The sequence below is a fragment of the Manacus candei genome, unplaced genomic scaffold (genome assembly GCF_025592945.1).
Source record: "Manacus candei isolate 608988 ecotype Guabito, Panama unplaced genomic scaffold, ASM2559294v1 h1tg000073l, whole genome shotgun sequence".
Lineage (NCBI taxonomy): Eukaryota > Metazoa > Chordata > Aves > Passeriformes > Pipridae > Manacus > Manacus candei.
In genome coordinates this window covers 1,979,685-1,999,173 of record NW_026138121.1, presented here as the reverse complement: position 1 = coordinate 1,999,173, position 19,489 = coordinate 1,979,685, and the positions used below count along the sequence as shown (strand labels likewise).

General features: G+C 53.9%; 1 protein-coding gene across 2 annotated transcripts in view; it reads right to left on the bottom strand.

Annotated features, from left to right (window-relative positions):
• Positions 1–19,489, bottom strand: part of MFSD4A (major facilitator superfamily domain containing 4A) — a 23,335-nt gene extending 3,846 nt beyond the window's left edge. The window contains exons 1-9 of one of the 2 annotated variants that reach the window (XM_051808856.1): positions 19,084–19,489; positions 11,986–12,184; positions 11,618–11,857; positions 5,146–5,314; positions 3,495–3,610; positions 2,418–2,591; positions 988–1,135; positions 278–348; positions 19–139 (exon numbers count right to left, since the gene is read on the bottom strand). In XM_051808856.1, coding sequence (XP_051664816.1) covers positions 19–139; positions 278–348; positions 988–1,135; positions 2,418–2,591; positions 3,495–3,610; positions 5,146–5,314; positions 11,618–11,857; positions 11,986–12,184; positions 19,084–19,136 — 1,291 coding nt within the window. In that variant the 5' untranslated portion in view covers positions 19,137–19,489. Of the gene's footprint in view, positions 1–18; positions 140–277; positions 349–987; positions 1,136–2,417; positions 2,592–3,494; positions 3,611–5,145; positions 5,315–11,617; positions 11,858–11,985; positions 12,185–18,047; positions 18,341–19,083 lie in introns of those variants that run through there. The other variant, XM_051808855.1, reaches the window with a different exon arrangement.

The window sequence follows — 19,489 nt, the reverse complement described above, 5'->3', positions numbered from 1 at the left end:
GGGCTGGTGCTTTCTTACCTGGAGAGGGCTTGGGGTACATCCTGTGGAAAAACACCAGGAGGGCGTAGAAGGTGAAGGCCAAGCATCCAAAGATCATCCCACAGACCAGGAAACTGTAGCTGCCCCGATCATGGATAATCTGCAATGGGAAGGGAAATGGGAAAGGGAGCAGACATCACCAGAGCACTCAGATACCTCAGTCAGGGGGGATAACCAGGACTAAAGTTTTGACTTTAAAATTCCAGTCGGTTTTTTTTGCCCTTTCTTGCCTACTCACCGAGCCCACCAGCAGCTGTAGGACCATCTCCCCAATCCCAGCTCCAGTCACCAACACGGTCGTGGCACAACCTGCAAGGAAACAGTGCAGGAACAGGTGGGACAACCAGCAGGATCAGCTTTAAACTGCTCTTCCAGGGACCTCCCAACACAAGAGTTCCAAATACTCAATGCACGTCCCCAATTAATGTTGAAAATGCCTCTGCTCACCTGCAGCAGTGCAGAAAGGGAAAAGTTTAAGCCAAAAAAAAAAAAAACAACCAAATCTCCCTCTCCCTTGTCTCTGTTGGCAGAGGTGATGTTGCTTCTTGCTGGAAAGATTCTCATTTTTCTGTCTCACTGCCCCTGAGACAGAGGTTGGCAGAGCCCTCCTGGGACAGCTGGCCAGACTCCAGGGTTTGCAGTTCACTGATAATCTGATGATGTTTTCAAAACTTATCTCCCTGTAAAACCCCTAAAGCAGCACTCGTGTGAGCCTGAGATCCCCAAAGCTGCAGGAGAGCAGAAACCAGGCTGGATCCCTGCCTGGGGAAGTTATTAGCCAGCCAAGCAGGGCTTGTTACAGTCTGGGTTGGTGACTCCAAGCTTGAACAAACAATCCCAAAGCAGCTCTTGCTTCCAGGCCTCCTCCTGGGCACCCCTGGGGAGGGAAGGAGCTGCTTGGGGTGATGGTATCTGAGCACCCAGGGGTGTTCCCAAATCCCTGCTCACCTTGGTACTGCAGGATGTCCTCGGTGTAGGCCAGCATGCTGGGGAAGGTGCTGCTCAGGAACAGCCCCAGGGATGCCGTGCCCACGAACAGGAAGACGACGCTGGAGGAGAAAATCAGCAGCAGGAGGAAGGTTATGAGGACCCCAACCTGCGAAAAACACACGTGGAGTGAGAGAAATGCTGGGCTGCAACAGGCTCTGGGGTTTATTTCTGATAGGAAAAATAGCCTGGAAAAGAAAACAGGCTGAGAAAAGACCAGTCTTTGAGAAAATGAAGTCACTGCACAAAAAAATCGGTCTGGCTTTAAAGAATTTGGTAATTTTTTTATAGCAGGAATTTATAATATAACTCAGTTTTATGTCTCAACTTCCTTACATAGAAACTTAAGATTGTACCTGAAAAAATGCTTATTGATATTTAATATTTTAAATAATTGCTGTAATAATAATAATAATTAATCGTGGCTAGGCTTTGCAAACAAAGATTTGGGAAATAATAATTAATAATAAAAGGTGTGTAAATATCGATATATAATGTTGAATAAAATAATAATTAATACAGTAGTACTGCTCCTCCCATGATATTTACCTATTTCAATCGCTAATAATTCTTTAACCTGAATAAGATTTAGCTGCTGAATGAGACTTAACTCACTCTCAAAGAATGAACTCTCAGGGCAGAGTCAGCAGAGGGAGCTCTGAGATTCCAGCTCGTACTGAATTAATTGTCTCGGCTCTGATTGGGGCTCATTTGCATGAGCTCAAGGGAGATTTGGACTCCGAATTGGAGCTGCCGTTTGTGTGACCCTGCAGTGGCAGCTCCCAGCGCTGCACAGGGGGCAGTGCCAGCCAAGGGAATTTTTACTCAAAATATCCCAAAATGTCTCTTCTCACCACCCCGTGCTCGGCCTCACGGTATTAGCTGTGCAACTCACCACCAAAACAACTTCTGGGTTAAATAAATTGTAAATTAAATGCCTTCTCGCTCCTTTCTTCTTCTTCCTAAGAAGTGGGAATGGGATCATCTCCCTCCCTGTTGTCCTTACACATCCTGAAGGGATTCCTTCCCCTTTCTCCAAGTGAATGTGTGTCACTAATTTAAGCCACCTCACACCACGCTGGTTTCTCTGACAACTGCTGCAGTCTAAGCAGAGAATTTATGGAATGATCTGCCTTCCCTTTCCCATGGAATTAACCCCCCTGTGTGCAAAGTAAACGAGGCTGGCAGACACCTCCCTGGGCGCTTCCCCAACTCCAACACCGGGTTAACCGAGGAGTTTGGGCTCTGCAAAGTTCCCCAGCCAAGTTTTAAGCCTGGGGGGCCCCTTGCCCAGCCCTGCCTGGTGCAAACCTGCCCCAGGGAGGAGCTGGAGCTCCGAGACAGCACAGTGGGGTTAAACCAGGGCTAAAGCAGCCTAAACCCAGCCTTACCACGTTGATGAAGACCATGGTCGCCGGCTTCATGCGGTAGGACACGGGGATGGAGATGAGCCTGCCCAGGGTGATGAAGCCCCAGAAGAGGCTGGGCAGGTACCCGGCGACCTTGTGCACCACGGCCAGGGGCTCCTCCACGGCGTAGCTGTACACGAAGCCTGAGTACTCCCCCTGCAGGGAAACAGAACATCCCGTCACAGGGCGGGGATTTAACCTGTCCCTCACTCGTTCGTGGGTGGAGAGCCACGAAGGAACCTGCTCCCAAGGCTTGGCAGCTTCCAGCAGAAGCAGAACACGGGGCTTAACCTTAGTCCAGACTCAACAGCAACGGCAGAAATGCACACTGAGCTCTGTCTGCAGAGATTCTCCCTCCCCCAGGGGCTTCCCTTGTCCTTCTGGAATTCCATACTCTCCAGACATCACATTTAGAACCAGGAGTTGATCATCCCTGAAGATGATCATTCCCATCCCTGTCAGCTGCTGTGTAACCCCACTCACCTCAGCACCCTCATTAACACCCTGCTAAGACCCAGCAGTGTTTTACCATGAGACAAAGGAAAAGAACAGCATCTTGCCAGCCAAGAGAGAGCCTGCCCTGCCTGGACAGACATGCCACATGCAGCAAACCCCAGCCAGGGCCAGGCTGCCAGGCCACTGCAGGGCTACACCAGCCCCACGTGCTCTCAGTATGGATTTTGGGGGCTCAGGAGACCCCTCAAGCAAAGAGCCACCATTTCTTCTGAATCAAAATGAAGCCTCTTGGCTGAAGAGAGAAGAGACCTCTGCTGAGCAGACAACACAGCTCCAGCTCTAACCCAGCTGTGGTCAGTGGTTTTAGCAATCCAGCTGCAACACCACAGAGCCCAGGAGGAGCCAAAAAAGCCTCCCCAGAAGCAGGACACACATCAGCCTGGCTGGGATCAGCTTGGAATGATCCTGAGCCCCAACCCACTGCCTGGCAGACCCTCGTGTCCAGCCCAATGCACGTGCTGGGGTTAGGCTGCTCCAAGAGGTTTGGGAGGAAGAAACCACAGAGCTTTGCTCAGACAAGACCCCTCTGTCAGCTGAACTCACCACAATCCCATCAGTCATGAAGAGAACGAGAGCCCCAGTGATGTGGACTGCGAAGTAGGTGTAGGAAGCCCCTCTGAAGTTCCTGCTTTGGCAGCAGCTCAATAAGTCATCATGACCTGGTGCAAAACAATGCAAAGCAAACTCAGCTGGGGGGTCTGGGTGGCTGCCAGCCCTCGGTGGGGATTTGTTTTGTGCCCAGATTCACTGTGGATGTGGGGCACTGCTGACCTTGGCTGGCACCACCTCAGCTTTACCCACCTCTGAGCTCTCAGCAGGCAGAGGGATGAGTTTTTGGGCTGCTGTCCACAGATTGGGATCCCAGCTCTCCAGGGAACCTGCCACCCCTCTTACTGTAGCTGCTTGTGCTCCTCTTCCCATTTAGGGGCCCCACATTGCTGGCCCTGCTCTGACAGGCAATAAACCCAAGCCCCCCAACCACAGCACTCAGAGCCCCTCACCCCTGGAACCCCCACCCAGGAGTGGGTTTATCCCAAATTCCTGGGATAAATAATATTTAACCAAACAGGCCAGCTTTGGGAAAGAGAGTATTAAACACCCACAGCTCACTGTCACCCCATCTGAAGAGACCCCCTGAGAGCCTGGCAAAGCTGGGGGGTGAGGACCCCAGGAATTCCCACCCTGCCCATCCTTGTGCTTGTAGCACAACTCCTCTGGGGTGGGTAAGGGGCTGGCATTGAGGTGGCAGCACGTGGAGCCCTGTGCAGGTGAGATTTGCTCCTGCATGGCAAGGATGGAACTGTCCCTGCTGTGGGGCAGGAGGGGTTTCACCAGCACAGATCCCAGATCCCAGCAGTGAATTTACAGCCTTCCCCCTTCCCTAAGGGTTAAACCCAGCTGCATTTAAGAGGATGATGGGGGTCTGAAGAACATGAAGCTCCAGTGGGTTGTGGGACAATACCAGGTGTTATCAGACAGCAGGGAATCCCCTCCATCAGGGACACACCCAACCCCTCCCTGCAGCACATCTCCACTGCCCCCACCTTCAAGCATTCCCTAAAATTCCCTTTTACTGCTCAGGTAGAGCCATCTCTCCAGAAATAACACTGAACACTCCCCTGACAGCCCCAAGCCATGTTTACTTCCGAGATTCACTAATTAACCAAAGAATTTACTTTGATATGTTTCTCCTGGGTAGCGAAGAACAATGTCACTATTGTCCCCAAAGCAGGGTGTAGTCACAAGCTCAAGAGCAAACTATTGCTGGATTTAACTTCCCCCCCCCTCAAACAAGGGCACTGGCCTTATTCCTTTCCCATAAAAATCAGTGCCTGCAGCACAATGGCCATTTTTAAACTGAACAGCCTGACCCCAAACCAGGGGGAACCAAGGGGTACAACTTTCACCTGTGTTTAAAGGCAGCTCAGGGTCAGTTTTAGGAGAAATACAGGCTGGAGTCCTAATTAGGATTAAGATTCTAATCTCTGTTCAGGGCTTCCATCTAATTTGAGGGTAATTGGGCACCAAATGGGTTGTTTGGATTGTCTGAGTGCTCCTGGATTAGATTCATGTGTACACTTGGGAAGGTTCCCTCCTCAGACAATAGCGCTGGATCTCCCTCGTTAACCCCAGACACACTCAAACGTGGCTTTTTTCTCCCCAAAATGTGTGTGTGGGAGCGGCTCGGGCTCACCTGCAGCTGCCTGGGGTCTCTGCGCGGGGGTGGAGAGCTCGTCCTTGTCCCCGGGTCGCGTCTCCATGGCCAGCTCGTCCGCCGAGAGCAGGGGGTGGCTGCTGCCGCTCCAGCACGGCACCATCCGCTCCTTGTAGAGCAGGGAGAACACGGCGATGGGCACGGGCAGCTGCGGGGGCACACACGGGCACTGAGCACGGCGAGCCGGGCACGAACAACACCAGGGCCCCGGGCCCGGCAGCTACACAGGAGGTGCCCCCCAAGACCAAAAGCAAAGGCTGAGAACTGACTGTAAAAAGCCTTAAATGCTTTTTATTTTATCCACACTATTTTATTTTATTTATGTTTTATAAACATATTTATATTCTATAAATATATTTATATTTATAAATATATTTATTATATATTATACAATATATAATAAATTATATATAATTATATTATATATTACATATAATATATTATAAATATATAATAATTATATTTATAAAATATATTTATTATATTATATATTATATTATATATATTATAAATATATTATAAATATATCTATATAAATAAATTATAAATATAAAAATATAGATAAATATATTATAAATATATTATAAATATATTTTATATTTATTTTTAATATATTTATAAATATATTTTTATTTATTTTATTTTTAATTTATTTATTTTAAATATATTCATAAATATATTTTATATTTAATATTTGATATATAATATATAATATATCGTGAATATATAATAAATATATTTGTAATATATAATAAATATATTTATAATAATACATTATGAATATATAAATATATAATATATAAAAATATATAAATATATTATAAATATATTTATAAATATATTTTATATTTATTTTATTTATTCATTTTATTTTTAATATATTTAATATTTTATTTATTTATTTATTTTATTTTTAATATATTTATAAATATATATAATATATATAATAAATATATTTATAATATATAATGAATATATTTATAAAAATACATTATAAATATATTTGTATATAATATATAAATAAATATATTAAAAATATATTTATAAATATATTTTATATTTATTTTATTTACCCACACGCATTTCTATTTCGTTGAAAAGTCTGAAGTGAGCCTAAAACAAATGTCACCTGGCATAAAACAGTTTTGGTTATTTATTCTGTGCTCTGATGTAATAGCAGATAATTTCTGTGCAGGGTTTCACGACTCAGACTGGTGACCCAGCTGGTCAGGAATGGGAGGTGAGGGTAAGGAGCCCCTGTGCGAGGGATGGAGCTTGTTGGGAGACAGCAGACAGGGGGGAAAAATAAAGCAAGTGGAGAGAAATCCTGATCTGCTGGGGCATCTCCAGCCAGTCCTGTGGGATGGGAACCACTCACCTGGCATTGGGAACAGGGACACTGGAACAGAAGGCACCCAAATACAAACCTCAGGAGGCACCAAAACCTTCCAGGGTCCAACATTTGGCCACTTCTGCCCAAAGAATAAAACAATAGAGCAGCTTCTGCCCGGGGGGAGTTTTAACGGGAGACCTTTTGTGGCTGGAATTGTCTGCGAGGGAAGAGCAAACTGCTCCAAGACACATCCCCGGCCATTAGCAGAGGTTGCTCAGCATCTCCTGAGAGATGAGCTCGTGGTTCCCGGGCCAACAGCGACAGCACAGCTACAGCTGAGCGACTCTAAACAGCCCCTCTGGACCTGGGAATGAGGGCAGGGGAGCCCCCAGCACTGCTGGGGCTGCCTGAGAGCCCCTGTTTGTCCAGGGATGCTCCCAGCACGGGACAGCCCCGTTCCCTGCAGTCCCACCCCACCATCCCCCGTTTGTCCAGGGATGCTCCCAGCACGGGACAGTCCCGTTCCCTGCAGTCCCACCCCACCATTCCCTGTTTGTCCAGGGATGCTCCCTGCTCAGGATAGCCCCGTTCCCCGCAGTCCCACCCCACCATTCCCCTCCTGCCCGGTGCCAACACCCTTGTCCCTGCCCTCTGCCCCCACCAGGCAGCAGCCGCAGCACCAGATTCCCTGGCACTGGCGCTCCCGGGGGATGAGCCTGCTCCCTGCACACTCCCACGACTCGCTGGTGCCTCCGAGCCCGGAGGGAATTGCTCTTTTTTTGTTGGTTTTTTTTTGGTGAGAAAGCAGAGGGGAGCCAAGGGAGCTGTCCTGCCCCTCGCCGTCACAACCCGGCGGTGTTTACTCTGCCACGGGCTGAGGGGGGAAAAAAAAAGCCAGGAAATCCTAAGTGACAGCTCATTCCCTTGTTTTCTACATGTCTGCGAGCAAGTGTGAGCTCCAGCTCCAAATTTCCTGCCTTTTGTTGGCTCGTGGCACGATTTAAATGTATGGAGAATTCCCCCCCAACACACACACACCCCACCCCGCCCCTCTCGCCCTCAATTCATTTACGAGTCTTCATTGTTCTGGGAACAATGGGAATAGGAACAGTTAGTTCGGTCCCATGGAAGAAAAACGCATTTGCTTGATAGTTCTGATCCTTCCGGAGGTCAGGACCAGATTTTTATTCTTCTAAATTGCAGATTTTGCAAAAAAAAAAAAAAAAAATCTACCCAGGCAGAGGGACTGGCCATACAGATAAGGGCCCTGGGCACTTCCAGCCTTAAGGAGCACTTGGTGTCTCCACAGAAAAGGGCCCTGTTTTGGGAATCCCCAATTCCCAAAGTGGAGGTGTATCCCTGCTCTCCACACCCTCATCTCTAGGGCAAGCAGGTCCCTTTTGCTTTAGAGCTTTAGGTGCCTTTTTTGTTCCATTTCTGGCACTTCACCTGGGGGACCACCTGGCCCATGGGAGGGTCCAGCCCTGGATCTGAGGTGGGCACAGGGGAGGGAGCAGCAAGAACACAGTTCTTACATGGGCAGCTGGAGAGGAGCAAACACAGGTCTCACCAAGCAAAGGGATAAATCCCTCCTGGAGGAGCAGCCTGCCCTGACTGCAGGACAAGGACAGCTCAGGGACTGTCCCTTCCACTGCCCTGAGCTGGTGCTGAGCCCCTCTCCCCATCCCCAGTTCCCCCCTACCCAGCTGGGGAGGTGAGGATGAGCCTCGCTGGCCCCTGGAGTCGGGACACAAGCAGGGCCACTGTGTTTATCGTGTTTATCCTGTTTATCCAGGCAGGATCCTGTTACTCAGCTCCTAAAGCAGCTTTGGTTCTCTTGGGGCTGAGCCTTGGCTGTGTCTGGGCTGTTTGGCACCAGGCAAAGAGCTCCCCAAACCCCCAAACCCTGCAGGGAGCCCAAACAGCCAGAAAAAGGAGATGAGCCACAGCACAAACCCCAAAACAAGGACACCGGTCCCCAAAGCACCTCCCTGCAGAACCCACAGTGTCCCACACCGTCCCCAACCCCACCAAGCTGCACCCCCAGTCCCATCTCCCACCAGCCCCCCCTCCTGAGCAGGCATTTGCTCACAGACTCTCTGCCTGGGCTCATTTTGCTGCTTTCCTGCCTTTTTCAGCAGGTTTTCCTTTTTTCCAAAGGGGGGAGAGGGGCACCTGAGCATCCCACCAGGAGCCTGAGGGAGCCAGAGGACCAACCAGGCAGCAGGACCCAACACTCCAGCCTCCACTTGCCAAATTCCCAGGGTTTTTCCTTCCCCTGGCAGCTTTTAACCAGAGCTCAACAAGTTGCTGCATCCCACAGACAATGTGGGGATAATCCAGCTCCTTCCCTCCAGCTGCTATTTCGGTCTCTCCCCCCCAGGAACACGGGATCGTTCCCTGCTATTGTATCCAGGCTACTTTGGAGCAACCTAAGCACAATGGAGTGTCCCACACTTCCCCTGGGAAACCACCTTCCGGACAAACACATCCCTCTCAGAGGAACAGTTTTCCTGATTTCCAGCCCCTTGGAACGGGCTGGATGATGAAATTTCCGTTCTGTGGGAAAACTGAATTTTAAAATATTGTTTTTCGTTCCAAATCTGGACGAAAAGGCAAAATTTTTTCTCTCAGAACGAAAGATTTTGGCTGGGGAGTCATCCAAGCCCTGTGTTTTGATTATGTTGAGCTGCTGAATTTTTACTAAAGCAAAGCCATTTTGCTTCAATGACATCAACAAGCTTTGCACATCACACTTGTGCCAGAGTCAAATTGAGACACTTCCACTTTAAACAAAAAAAGCAAGAACTCAAAATGAATCATTTCAGCCTGTGCCTTGTCAGAATACACACAGCCCTGCGAAAACTGGGGTGGAAATGGGTGGTTTGAGCATTTTAAAACAGAGTTGCTGCTCCGAGTTTCCATTTCTGTGGAACCCTGGGGGTTTAAATACCCCTCACCATCATCTCCCCCCCTGATATTTACACCTCAAAGAAGGGTCAGCAGGTTTGGAGCTCAGCATCCCCAGCAGGGCTGGCTTAGTTTAAACAAGGAATAAAGTCAGTTCCCTCCGTGAGGATTTGGGAAAGGCAATAACAGCTTTGGCACAGGGACACGCTCCAGAGCTGTGCACATCCAGCTCCCCCACTCTATTTGTGTTTGCCTTAACCCTCATCCCCAAAACTGGTCTCCAGCACCCCAGACTCCCTGCTGTATTCCTGGTATTCCTGCAGCGTGTGGGAATTGTGCATTCAGTGTGGGCACACCACTCCCAAACCACCCACTCGAGCAAATGGCACTGGAGCACATCGTGATGCACGAGCCCAGCTCCCAACCTGCTGGGCACAGCCTGTGGTCCCATCCTGCCCCAAAATGCCCCCAGGACACTGCTGGGAACAGAGGGGGCTCTGGCAGCCACCATCAGTGCTCCCGATCTCAGACCCACTGTGGGGTTCAAAGCAGGCATTAAACTGCTGCTTCAAAACTAAATTAGCCTGCCCAGAACTGACTGGCAAAGGAGATAAGGCTCCGGTGTAATTAAAAGCACATTTCCCATGGCATAGGCAGAGCTGGAGGTAATTAAAGCTCTTTCTCCTCCCAGGCAGAGCATTCTTTTGCTACTTCTGCACAGAAGCTCATTACAGCCCCTGCCCAGCTCCTTCACCTGCCTGTTGTTCTCCTCCCCTCAGGGAGCTGTGAAAGCCCCTGCATGAGGTGCACTGGGGTAAGTTTTAGTTATAACTCTCAGAAAATGGGAGGAACACGAGGAAACCCGTTCCCTTTGCCCGGTGCAGAGTGGTCAAAGATCCAGGGACAGGGAGAAGGAGCAGCCACACATCCTCCTGCCTTGGCAGCAGGGCAAGGGCTGAGCTTCAGAGGGGAGGGGAAGGAGACAGGAACCAGGAGGTCCTTCTGGCAGGATCCCCCCTCACTTCTCCTGCAGGAGCTCCCCAGGTGAGCAAAGGGGCACCAGCTCAGCTGTCCCTGCCCTGGCAGATCTTTATAAGCAGAAAACAGAGCATTTTATGGCCAGGGCTCCAGGGGCTGGGCTCTGCTCTGCCCTCGGGGCACCCCAGGCCTCCCACCCTCAGGGGTTCCCATCCAGGAACCATCCCCAGGCTTGGCATCAGCCCTGGCACGAACAGCACCACTTGGCAGGGCCGATGTTTCCTGCACCAACAGGCTGTGCTCTTATCACCCCACATCTCCATGGACCATTAGACACAGGCTGGGAGGGCTCCTGCTGCCAGGGCAGGGACAGCAGCAGCAGCTCTGCTGCAGAGGGACTGGAGATGGGCATGACACAGCCACAGCCCTGCCAGGCTGGGCAAGGGACCAGCTGCATTTCACCCTGCTGGGGTTGGGTATTAACCAGAGGCAGGGAACAAAGGCCAGGTTGGATGGGGCCCTGGGCACACCTGGGGTGGTGATGGCATCCCTGCCCACGGCAGGGGGTGGAAGGAGGTGATCTTTAGGCCCTTCCAACCCAAATTATTCTGTGATTCTATTCTAGGATTCTAAAAGAGAGCCCAGGGGCTGCAGGAAGGAGCAGCTCGCTGGGGATCCCCTCTGGGACTCAGCAGGGCAGGGGAAGAGGACGGGCACTGAACTCCAAAGGAAGGGCCACGGGGCCTCTACATCTGCTGTGATACACCAGGAAACACAATAAATAGGCAGAGACACCCTGACCAAGCTTTCAGTTCACTGATGGGCACTTTGCTGTGAATATTTTGGACAATCCTCTCCTGACACACTGTCCCCACAGCCCTGAGCTCCTCCCCAGCTGACTGGGGAGGAAGAACCTGGGGGTCTGAGTGCAGTTTGCTGGTCTAACTCCTGCTCAGGGGATGCTGGAGGTACAAAGTGCTCCCAGAGGGCTCAGACAAATCCCTGCAGGATGGTCCCTCCACCCCACCCCGTCTGACCACTGCAGAGTCCTGCCCTGATGGAACCCGGGCACTGGGCAAAAAAAGAACCTTTTCTGTGGACCAGCACAACCATCCTCGTGCCTCTCCCCATCACCAGGAGCACCCAACAGGCACCAGCACCCCCCAAACCCGAGGAGCAGGGATCTTCCCAACCAAGATCCCGGGCCACTCCCAGATCCCAGCCACTTACATTGATGAGGGCCATGATCCAGAAGGCGTAGGAGACACGGGTCACCACCATGCCCTTCATGGGCAGGTCGTAGTGGGACAGGTTGCCCGGGTGGTGGGGCACCAGGGACTTTCGGATGTGAGGGAGGTTGCTGGAGGCGTTGGCTGTGGAGTTGGACAGGATGCAGTTGGTGTCTGACAGGAAGGGGTCGGCTATGAGGGGGCTCAGCAGGGCCCCAAAGCCCACGAAGAAGTGAAGGGCCTGCAAGAGAGGAGACCCACGAGTGGAAGAGCGGGGTCACTGCTCTGCAGGGGGGTGGCAGAGCCCCTCCCTCCTCTCCCTCCCAGGAGGAAGCCCAGCCCCAGGGCAGGCACAGACCCCACACCCACCTGCAGGAAGATGGCAGAGTCCTTCTGGTAGATCTTCACCAGCTGCATGTTGGAGATGGTGTCGATGCAGCCCATGGCCAGCCCTGCCACAGCCATGACCACAGCCAGCACCACCACATTGTGGCACAGGGGGATGATGGCAAACACCAGGGAGATGGCCAGGGAGGAGGCAAAGAGTGCAAACAAGGACTGAGCCAACCTGAGAGCGGGGAAGAGGAAGGACAGGACAGGATTAGTACCACCAGAGCAGCACTCACACCACACCTGCCCCCTGCCCCCAGCTCCAGGGCAGGAATTAACAGGAGAAGCACCCACAGGTTGCAGCTCCAACTCAGTGCAGCTCCAGCACGTGCCCTTCTGACAAGAGAAGGGAAATACCACCCACCCTTCACCCCAGTGCCCCCACATCACCACCACAGCCAGCCCTGGGCACTGCCACCTCCTGTGGGGAGGGTGATGCCCCAAGGAGGCAGATCCTCCACCCAGCTTTTTGAGTGACCATCCCTCCAAACCCCCGGGCCGTGTGTTTCCAGGCCAAACAATCCCCTCCCCTGGCTAACTGGGCAGATCTGGGGATGCAAAGGGACGTGGGCACGGGCAGGTGGGGCCACACTGTGACTTTTGAGCAGCTCTGGGTCATTTCTCTCTCGTGTATCACACGAGAGCTGCTGGCACCCACAGCACTGTGTCATCCCAGACCTGTCCTGCTCACAGGGCAGCCACTGCAGCTCCCTCTCCGTGCCCTGTGCCATCTCTGTGTTCTGGCAGCATCACCTCTCCTCCCGGCACCACAAGGTGGGATTCAGCCCCGCGGCCACTCCCCGACCCACACGGTCCGTCAGAGGAGCCCCGGGGCTCCACGTGGCCGTGCTGTGTCCCCTCCCGGGTCTGGCAGCAGCTCCCGGTGGGAGCCGGGGGAGCCGGAGAGCAGCGCCCGGGCTGGCACCGCGCGGCCCCGGAGCTGCCAAGTGGGAAGGCAGGAAGGAAGGAAGGAAACAGGGACCAGACAGCGAAGGGCTGGAACCAGCAGAGAGATGGGACCGTAAAGGCACAGCAGAGAGGGAACGGTACAAACCCTGGAGAAGCCGAGGGTGATGACCAGCAGCCCACTTAGTGAGCTGGTAATTAGCAATAATTGGGGTCTGATGGGGGGTGTGGGTCTGTCCACAGCAAAGGGCTCACAGATACATCCCCAGCAAGGAGAACATCCACATCTCTGCTCCACACCCTGCCAGCCAGGCAGGGGAAGGCGACGAGGAGGCAGAGGCTGGAAGCACAGCTGGGCACCTCGGTGCCACCCCTCCTGCCCTGCCTGCTCGTCCAGAATGGCCTGGCCTTGGGCATCTCACTGTGTTTCTGCGTGGCCCTCATCCATCTGCAGCCCCAGAGGGACTCGGCCCTGCACCCTCCCCATCCTGCTGACACTGCACTTCCACAGCACCGCGGGGGGAACGGGCCAAGGGCACCTCTGCTGTGCTCTGCTGCCCGGTGGCACAAACCTGGCCCTCCTCACGTGGCCCAGCCCAGCCTGGCTCACCCATCAGCCAGCCCGTGCTGCAGGAGACAGCACCTCACCAGGCTGTGACTGCTGATGGCTCCCTGACAGCAAAGCGGGGAGCCAGCGTGGGATTTCTGGGGGAGGGCGGGAGCCGGGCGGGATGTGAGATGTGAGATGTGCACAGTCACGGCAGGAAGAGCAGCTAACAAATGAGAGAGAGGCAGCCTCGGGCCTGGAGAGATGAGGCAGCTCTCTCCAGGGTACAGCAGGAGGGAGAGAGGCAGAGGCACCAGCAGCTGGTGCATCCAAGGCCGGGAGTGACGGGGAAAAGCACACGAGACATCCCAAAAACGCCTCTTCCCTCCCGCAGCCCCAGCAGAGCCACCACGGCACTGCCTGTGCTGGGCTGGGGAGCACCTTCCTTACTGGAGAGAGGCATTAATTGTGCATGATGTTGTGGCCTTAATAAGCACTAAAAATATCCCCTCAGTTTGCCCCAGTGGGGAAAAAATTCCTGCTTCCAGCCGTAAGTTAAGAACGCGGTCGTACCCCCCTGCAAACACCAGCAGCCCAGGGGGGAACACAGCCCTGCTGCCCCTTCCCTGGCTCTGGCATTAGGGGGGAGCAAGAAATTGCTGCCAGATGCTGAAGATGCAGCTGCAGGACACAGCTCAGCACCCAGGGAGGCACCAAACAGCTATGGGAGGGATTCCTTTAGACACAACCCCCCCTGAAAGCATCCTTAAACTAGGTACCCCCTGACTTCCAGAGTACCTCGTGTCTTGATGATGCAAAACCAGTTCACCTCTCCCAAGGGCTTAAAAAGCAGCCCTGCTGTCATGCCACAGCCTGGTCTCTGACACCTCTGTGTCCCCATCACTAACCAGCCCCTGTGCCCAGCACAGCTTTGTGGCTGTGCCCAGGGCAGGCTCCACTTCAGCAGAGTCTTGGAATGCCACAGACTCTGTTTCAGGACCACCCAGAGCACGCCCTGGCTCCATCACAGGGCCTGAGGGAAGGTTTAGGCTGATCTCCATAGGATTAGGATGGTCAGTTCTACAGTCAATCCTGCAGCCACAGCCAGCAAAGCTCCCCCTCTCCTTCCCTGGCTGTTCCCATTGCAGCAGGCTCCCTTCAGCTCCAAGCACATTTTCCCTGCCCCCAGGGAGCATTTTCTAAGCCACTCACATCAAGAAGAAAAATGATAATCAGGCTAACTCAGACTTGCAAAACTGATCATTAAAACCCCAAAGCCCCGAGGGGAGAAGGTGAGGACATGGAGGAGGCAGGGATTATCTCACATCAGCCTTCGGGTCCCCTTGTCTCCAGAGGAAGCACAGCCAGGCTCAGGGAGCATTGCCTGACATGCACAAGTCACTGGGCTGCTCTCTCAGCAACAAAAGGTTTTCCCTTGCAGGGAGAAGTGTCCTGTGTGCACCAGCCACATGCTGGAGCTGAAACCTGCAGAAGGTGGGAGCCTGAAGGGCAGGGAGAGAACAGGGGCAACACTCTCAGCTGATGTGCTGTGGGGTGCCCCGAGGCAAAGATGAAAGGAGAGTAAAAGGGTCCCATCTCACCCACCCTCCAGGCCCTGGTGTGGGTCACTGTGAGTGGAGCCTCCTCAGGGCTCCAGCACAGCACCAGACCCAGCAGTCCCCTCCTCTTCTCTGCTGAACACCACTGGGATTAGCTCAGGGCTGACCCAAACACTGGGAGCAAAAGCAAGTGTTCGGCAGGACACAAAAATGCAGTTTCTGAATACAAACCAACAACCCGGGGCTCAGGAGCTCAGTCACTTTGGTGCTTCTGCCATCAGTGTGTGGGGCACAGCAGCATAGAGGGAGCGTGATTTTAGCTTCACCAAGCAGGCCCAAAATCCAACAACGTGGGAAAGGAGAGTGGGAAGCAAGAGGGAGAGGGGCAGGGGATGCAGGAGAACAGAGCTCCCCCCTGGAGCTTGCAGAGCCAGGGAACTCAGGGCTGGATTACCCAAAAATCTCACCTCCCACTTGGGTTTCTGAGCCCAGGGAGGGCTTCAGGTCCCCCCAGCACTCCCACCCAACACAGCCTCACACCACATCAGGAGCTCCTGGGAATCCAGGGAATACCAGGAAACAAAGAGTCTTCAGGGTGCTTCCCACAGAGGAGCACAGGGTTCCTTGGAGGGGACACCAGCTCCTGCCAGGGCTCTCTGTGCTCCTGGAGCCTCTAAAACCACAGGGCAGCACCAGGGTTTGAGCCAGGGCTCTCACTCCACCTCAACCCCAACCCCACTCGTGCAAACACCTTGTGAAAAATCCATATTTCCTGAAGCAGAGCTTGGTCACAACAGCCAACCCCAAGCAGGTGTTACCAGAGAGCAGCAGCCTGTTGTGAACCTGAGGGTGAGTTTAAACAACACACCTTGAACTACATCCTGCTCCCCCCCAGCCCTGACTCTGCACCCCCAAAGGAGGGACCAGCAGCAAACCCAGGACTCCAGCACAGAGCAAACCCACTATTTCTACACCCCTCAGGGAACCTCACAACGACAGACTTTTTTCTTCCCAAAAAATCTCACGTGAGAGGGAATTCTGGAGCTGGTTCTGGCAGCCCAGGCTCTTATTGAAGGGATTTGTGCCATCATTATGCTCCATGTCCCCAGTGCCAGGAGCAGGGACCACAGCCCAGCACTCAGCACCTTCTCTGGTCAGAGGAACCAAACTTTATTGAGGTCCCACCACCCACTTCTGCCACAGAATGCAGTGACAACACTGCTGTCCCTCTCGAGTCCATCTCTCAGGCCAATAGATATTTTAAGCAAAAGCCAAAGCCTGTGTTCCTCAGGCATCAGGAATCACACACAGCTTGCAGCCAGACTTGGCTCACTGCTCACAGGCAGGCAACGCTTGGGATGCTCTAGAGCAGCTTTCCATGTCCTAACTGGAAAAGATGACCTGCCCAGTGCTCCTCCCTGCCTGGCACCAGGGCAGGCATAATTTGATTTATAAACCCACGGCAAGGCCCAGAAGCAGAAACCCTCAGCAGCAGGGACAGCTCAATCCATCCACCCCTGAAGAGGGGACAGTGCTGGAGCTCCTGGAGCCTGAACAGTTAATATTCCCATCCAAACCCACACATTTGTACCCTGGCAGGCTGTGAGTAACCCTCACAATGCTCACAAGCACGAGTATCTGAAACTGCTCCCTCCTGCCTGGCAGGGCTGTCAGTCCTCAGCTGGGATTCACAGGCACTTCCCAAAACCTCTGTGCTCCAAGAGGCTGCAACCCCAAACACATCCCGGTTCCGCAGCGAACACACTCCTTCCCCCTCTGCAGAGTTAAAAGTTTGGGAGTCTCCAAGCACAAAATCCCAAATGGATCTGTGAACCCAGAGCTCTGGTAGGAGCTGACAGCAGGAAACAATTCTGCATTTTCCTTCCCTGCTCCTTCAAACATATGCGAGGCAGCCCCGGGGGCTGGCAAAGGCTCTGCCTGCTGACCCAGCACTCTCAGATCCGTGTCAGACCCGTTCCCACGTGCCGTTCCCATTCCTGGGCACCCCACCTGGCACAGCCCCACGGAGCAGCTCCTGCCTCTCCAGCCAGGGCACTTCAACGTGCCACGACGGCAAATTACAGGTGCTCAAACACCTCCTCCTTCAGCCGACCGCTCCCCAGGAGCGAAAACGCAAAAAAAAACGTTTAACAAAGCGTTTCCCGACGAGCATTTTTAAAGGATTCGTGCAAAAAATTCTGCCGGCTCCTCCTCGCCCGTACACACGGGGCGCGTATCAGACACACGCGGAGCTGACACGTTACATCACCACCCGGAGGACCGGTGACAATGTAAATAATCAGCTGATTCTCACAACTGCCACCAAGCCTCAAATCAAACGCCTCTCCGGCGATCTTCAGGGCTGAGCCATCGCGGGTTATTTATTTTAAACACATCCTGGACGGAAGGCTCGGTGCGGATCCGTGGCTGGCCGTGCCCGGGTCTCTCACCAGCCCCTCAAATTCCCTGCTCGCCCCCAGCCCCTGCCCTCGCCCCCCACTCACATCCCGCCACGTGTTTGCCCAAACTCCCGGGAAAGCACGACAAATGCCTCGCTTTCTGACGCCGAGGCTGTTAAAAACACGCTTCGAAAAATATATATTTTTTTTTGCGGTAAACAATCGAGGTCGAGGAGAAACAAACCCCCTCCCGGGAAGTTCTGGCTGTAACTTCACACTAAGGCTATCGCCGCGCCGGGCTCCAGGAACAGGCAGCTCCTCTCCCAGGGGATGGAACCACCCAAGGAGGAGAGGGGCACCCTCGGGAGCGGCTCCTGCCGGGAATCCCCCTCCCTCCGAGCGCTCGGGCGACAGGGGCTGCGGACCCTCCGCGACGCCCACGGTCGCTCCACTCGGGAATGGTTTTCCCACGCAGCATCCCGGCAAAGCCGGCGGGAGGGAGGCGAATCCCGGGAAAGGAGGGGGGGGGGAGCTGGAGCTGCCCGCCCCCGAGCCGGGGTAGGGGAGGGGGGGTCTGTGCGGAGCCGGGTGCCCCCCGCGGGAGGTGCGCTGAGTTTGCCAGGCGCTTACGTCCTCTTGAAGACCCCTCCGAGGCAGCTGCCGAGCAGGAGGCAGAACTGCTGGGAGAAGAAGACCCAGGTGATCTGGGAGAGGGAGCTCTGGGTCTGGCAGCGCAGGTCCAGCAGCGTGGGCCCCAGGAAGGCGATGCAGAGGCCGAAGCTGAAGAAGACGCTCCAGTAGGTGAGGGTGGGCTGCAGGTTCCTCCGGAACCGCGCCGACACCCGCTCGTCCCACCACATGGTGGGCGGCGGCGCGGGGCGGCCGCGGTGATGGGCTCCGGCGCTGGGCTCCGGCCCCGCCGCCGCCCCGCTCCCGCTCCCGGCCCCGCTCCCGCTCCCGGCCCCGCTCCTCCTTTGCGGGATGTGGCTCCCGAGCCCGCCGCGCCGGGCGCTGGCTCCGCCTCCGGGGCCGGGCGGAGCGGGGCCCCTCTCCATCCCCCGCCGCCCCCGGAGCCGCCCCGGCGGACCCCGGAGCATCCCTCGGGGGCTGGAAGGATCCCGAGCATCGCGTGTCCCCCCCTCCTCCTCCTTTTCCACCTCCTCCTCTTCCTCCCTCTCCTCTCTCCCAGTTCCCGCATCGTCTTTCCAAAAGTGGGGCGACCCCTCTGCGTGGTGGGCGCACCCCGCGGTATTAAACTACAGGAACACAGAGCACAGCCAAGCAAGGAAATCCAGAAATCTCCCTTTTTTTCCTTTTTTTTTTTTTTTCTCGGTTTTTTTTCCCTGCTGCCAGCCGTCCCTGCGGTCTCCCGCGCCCGTAAATAGGTGTCACCCTCCCAGAGAAACGCAATTAAAGTTGCCCCTTCCCTGAGATAAGAGGCACAGGATGGCTCGGGGCGGGGGGAGGGCGCGGGTTTTAAAGCCGGAGCAGTCGGTGCTTACGCAAAAGGTCTTCTCTAGAGGATGGGTTTATAAATATTTCACCTACTTTAGCTAGGAAAGACTGGCAATTTTTAGAACACTCTTTCCAGGCAAAAGCAGAATCGATGGAGCTCAGCCATGGTGGAGGGCTGGCTCCAGGTCCCTCCCTGGGCACAGGTACTCACCCATCCTGTGACCCGGCCCTCAGGAATGCTGCTCCGGGGCTGCAGGTGCTCATTTCCACCTGGCCAGAGCTTAATGTTTAGCTAATCCAAATTGCATCCGAGTCCTTGTTCTTCCGTGCCCGTGGCATCCACTGGAGTCTTCCCCAAGAGCGAGGAGAACAAGGTCATGTCCCCTTCCAGCACCCAAGTGAGCCAAGTGACCGTGGGGGGCAGTGGGGCAGGGGGGTCATTGCACCCCCACCCTCCCAACTGCCCCAAACTCACAACTCCTGGGGCTGCTCAGCACCTGCACTTGAAGCCATTAAACAATCAAAGGAGCAGCTGAGCTGCCTGGAGGGCTGGAGCAATGTCCTTGTCCTGTTTGACTGATGGGAAAACCCAGGGCCAGGAAGGAATGAAGAGCTTT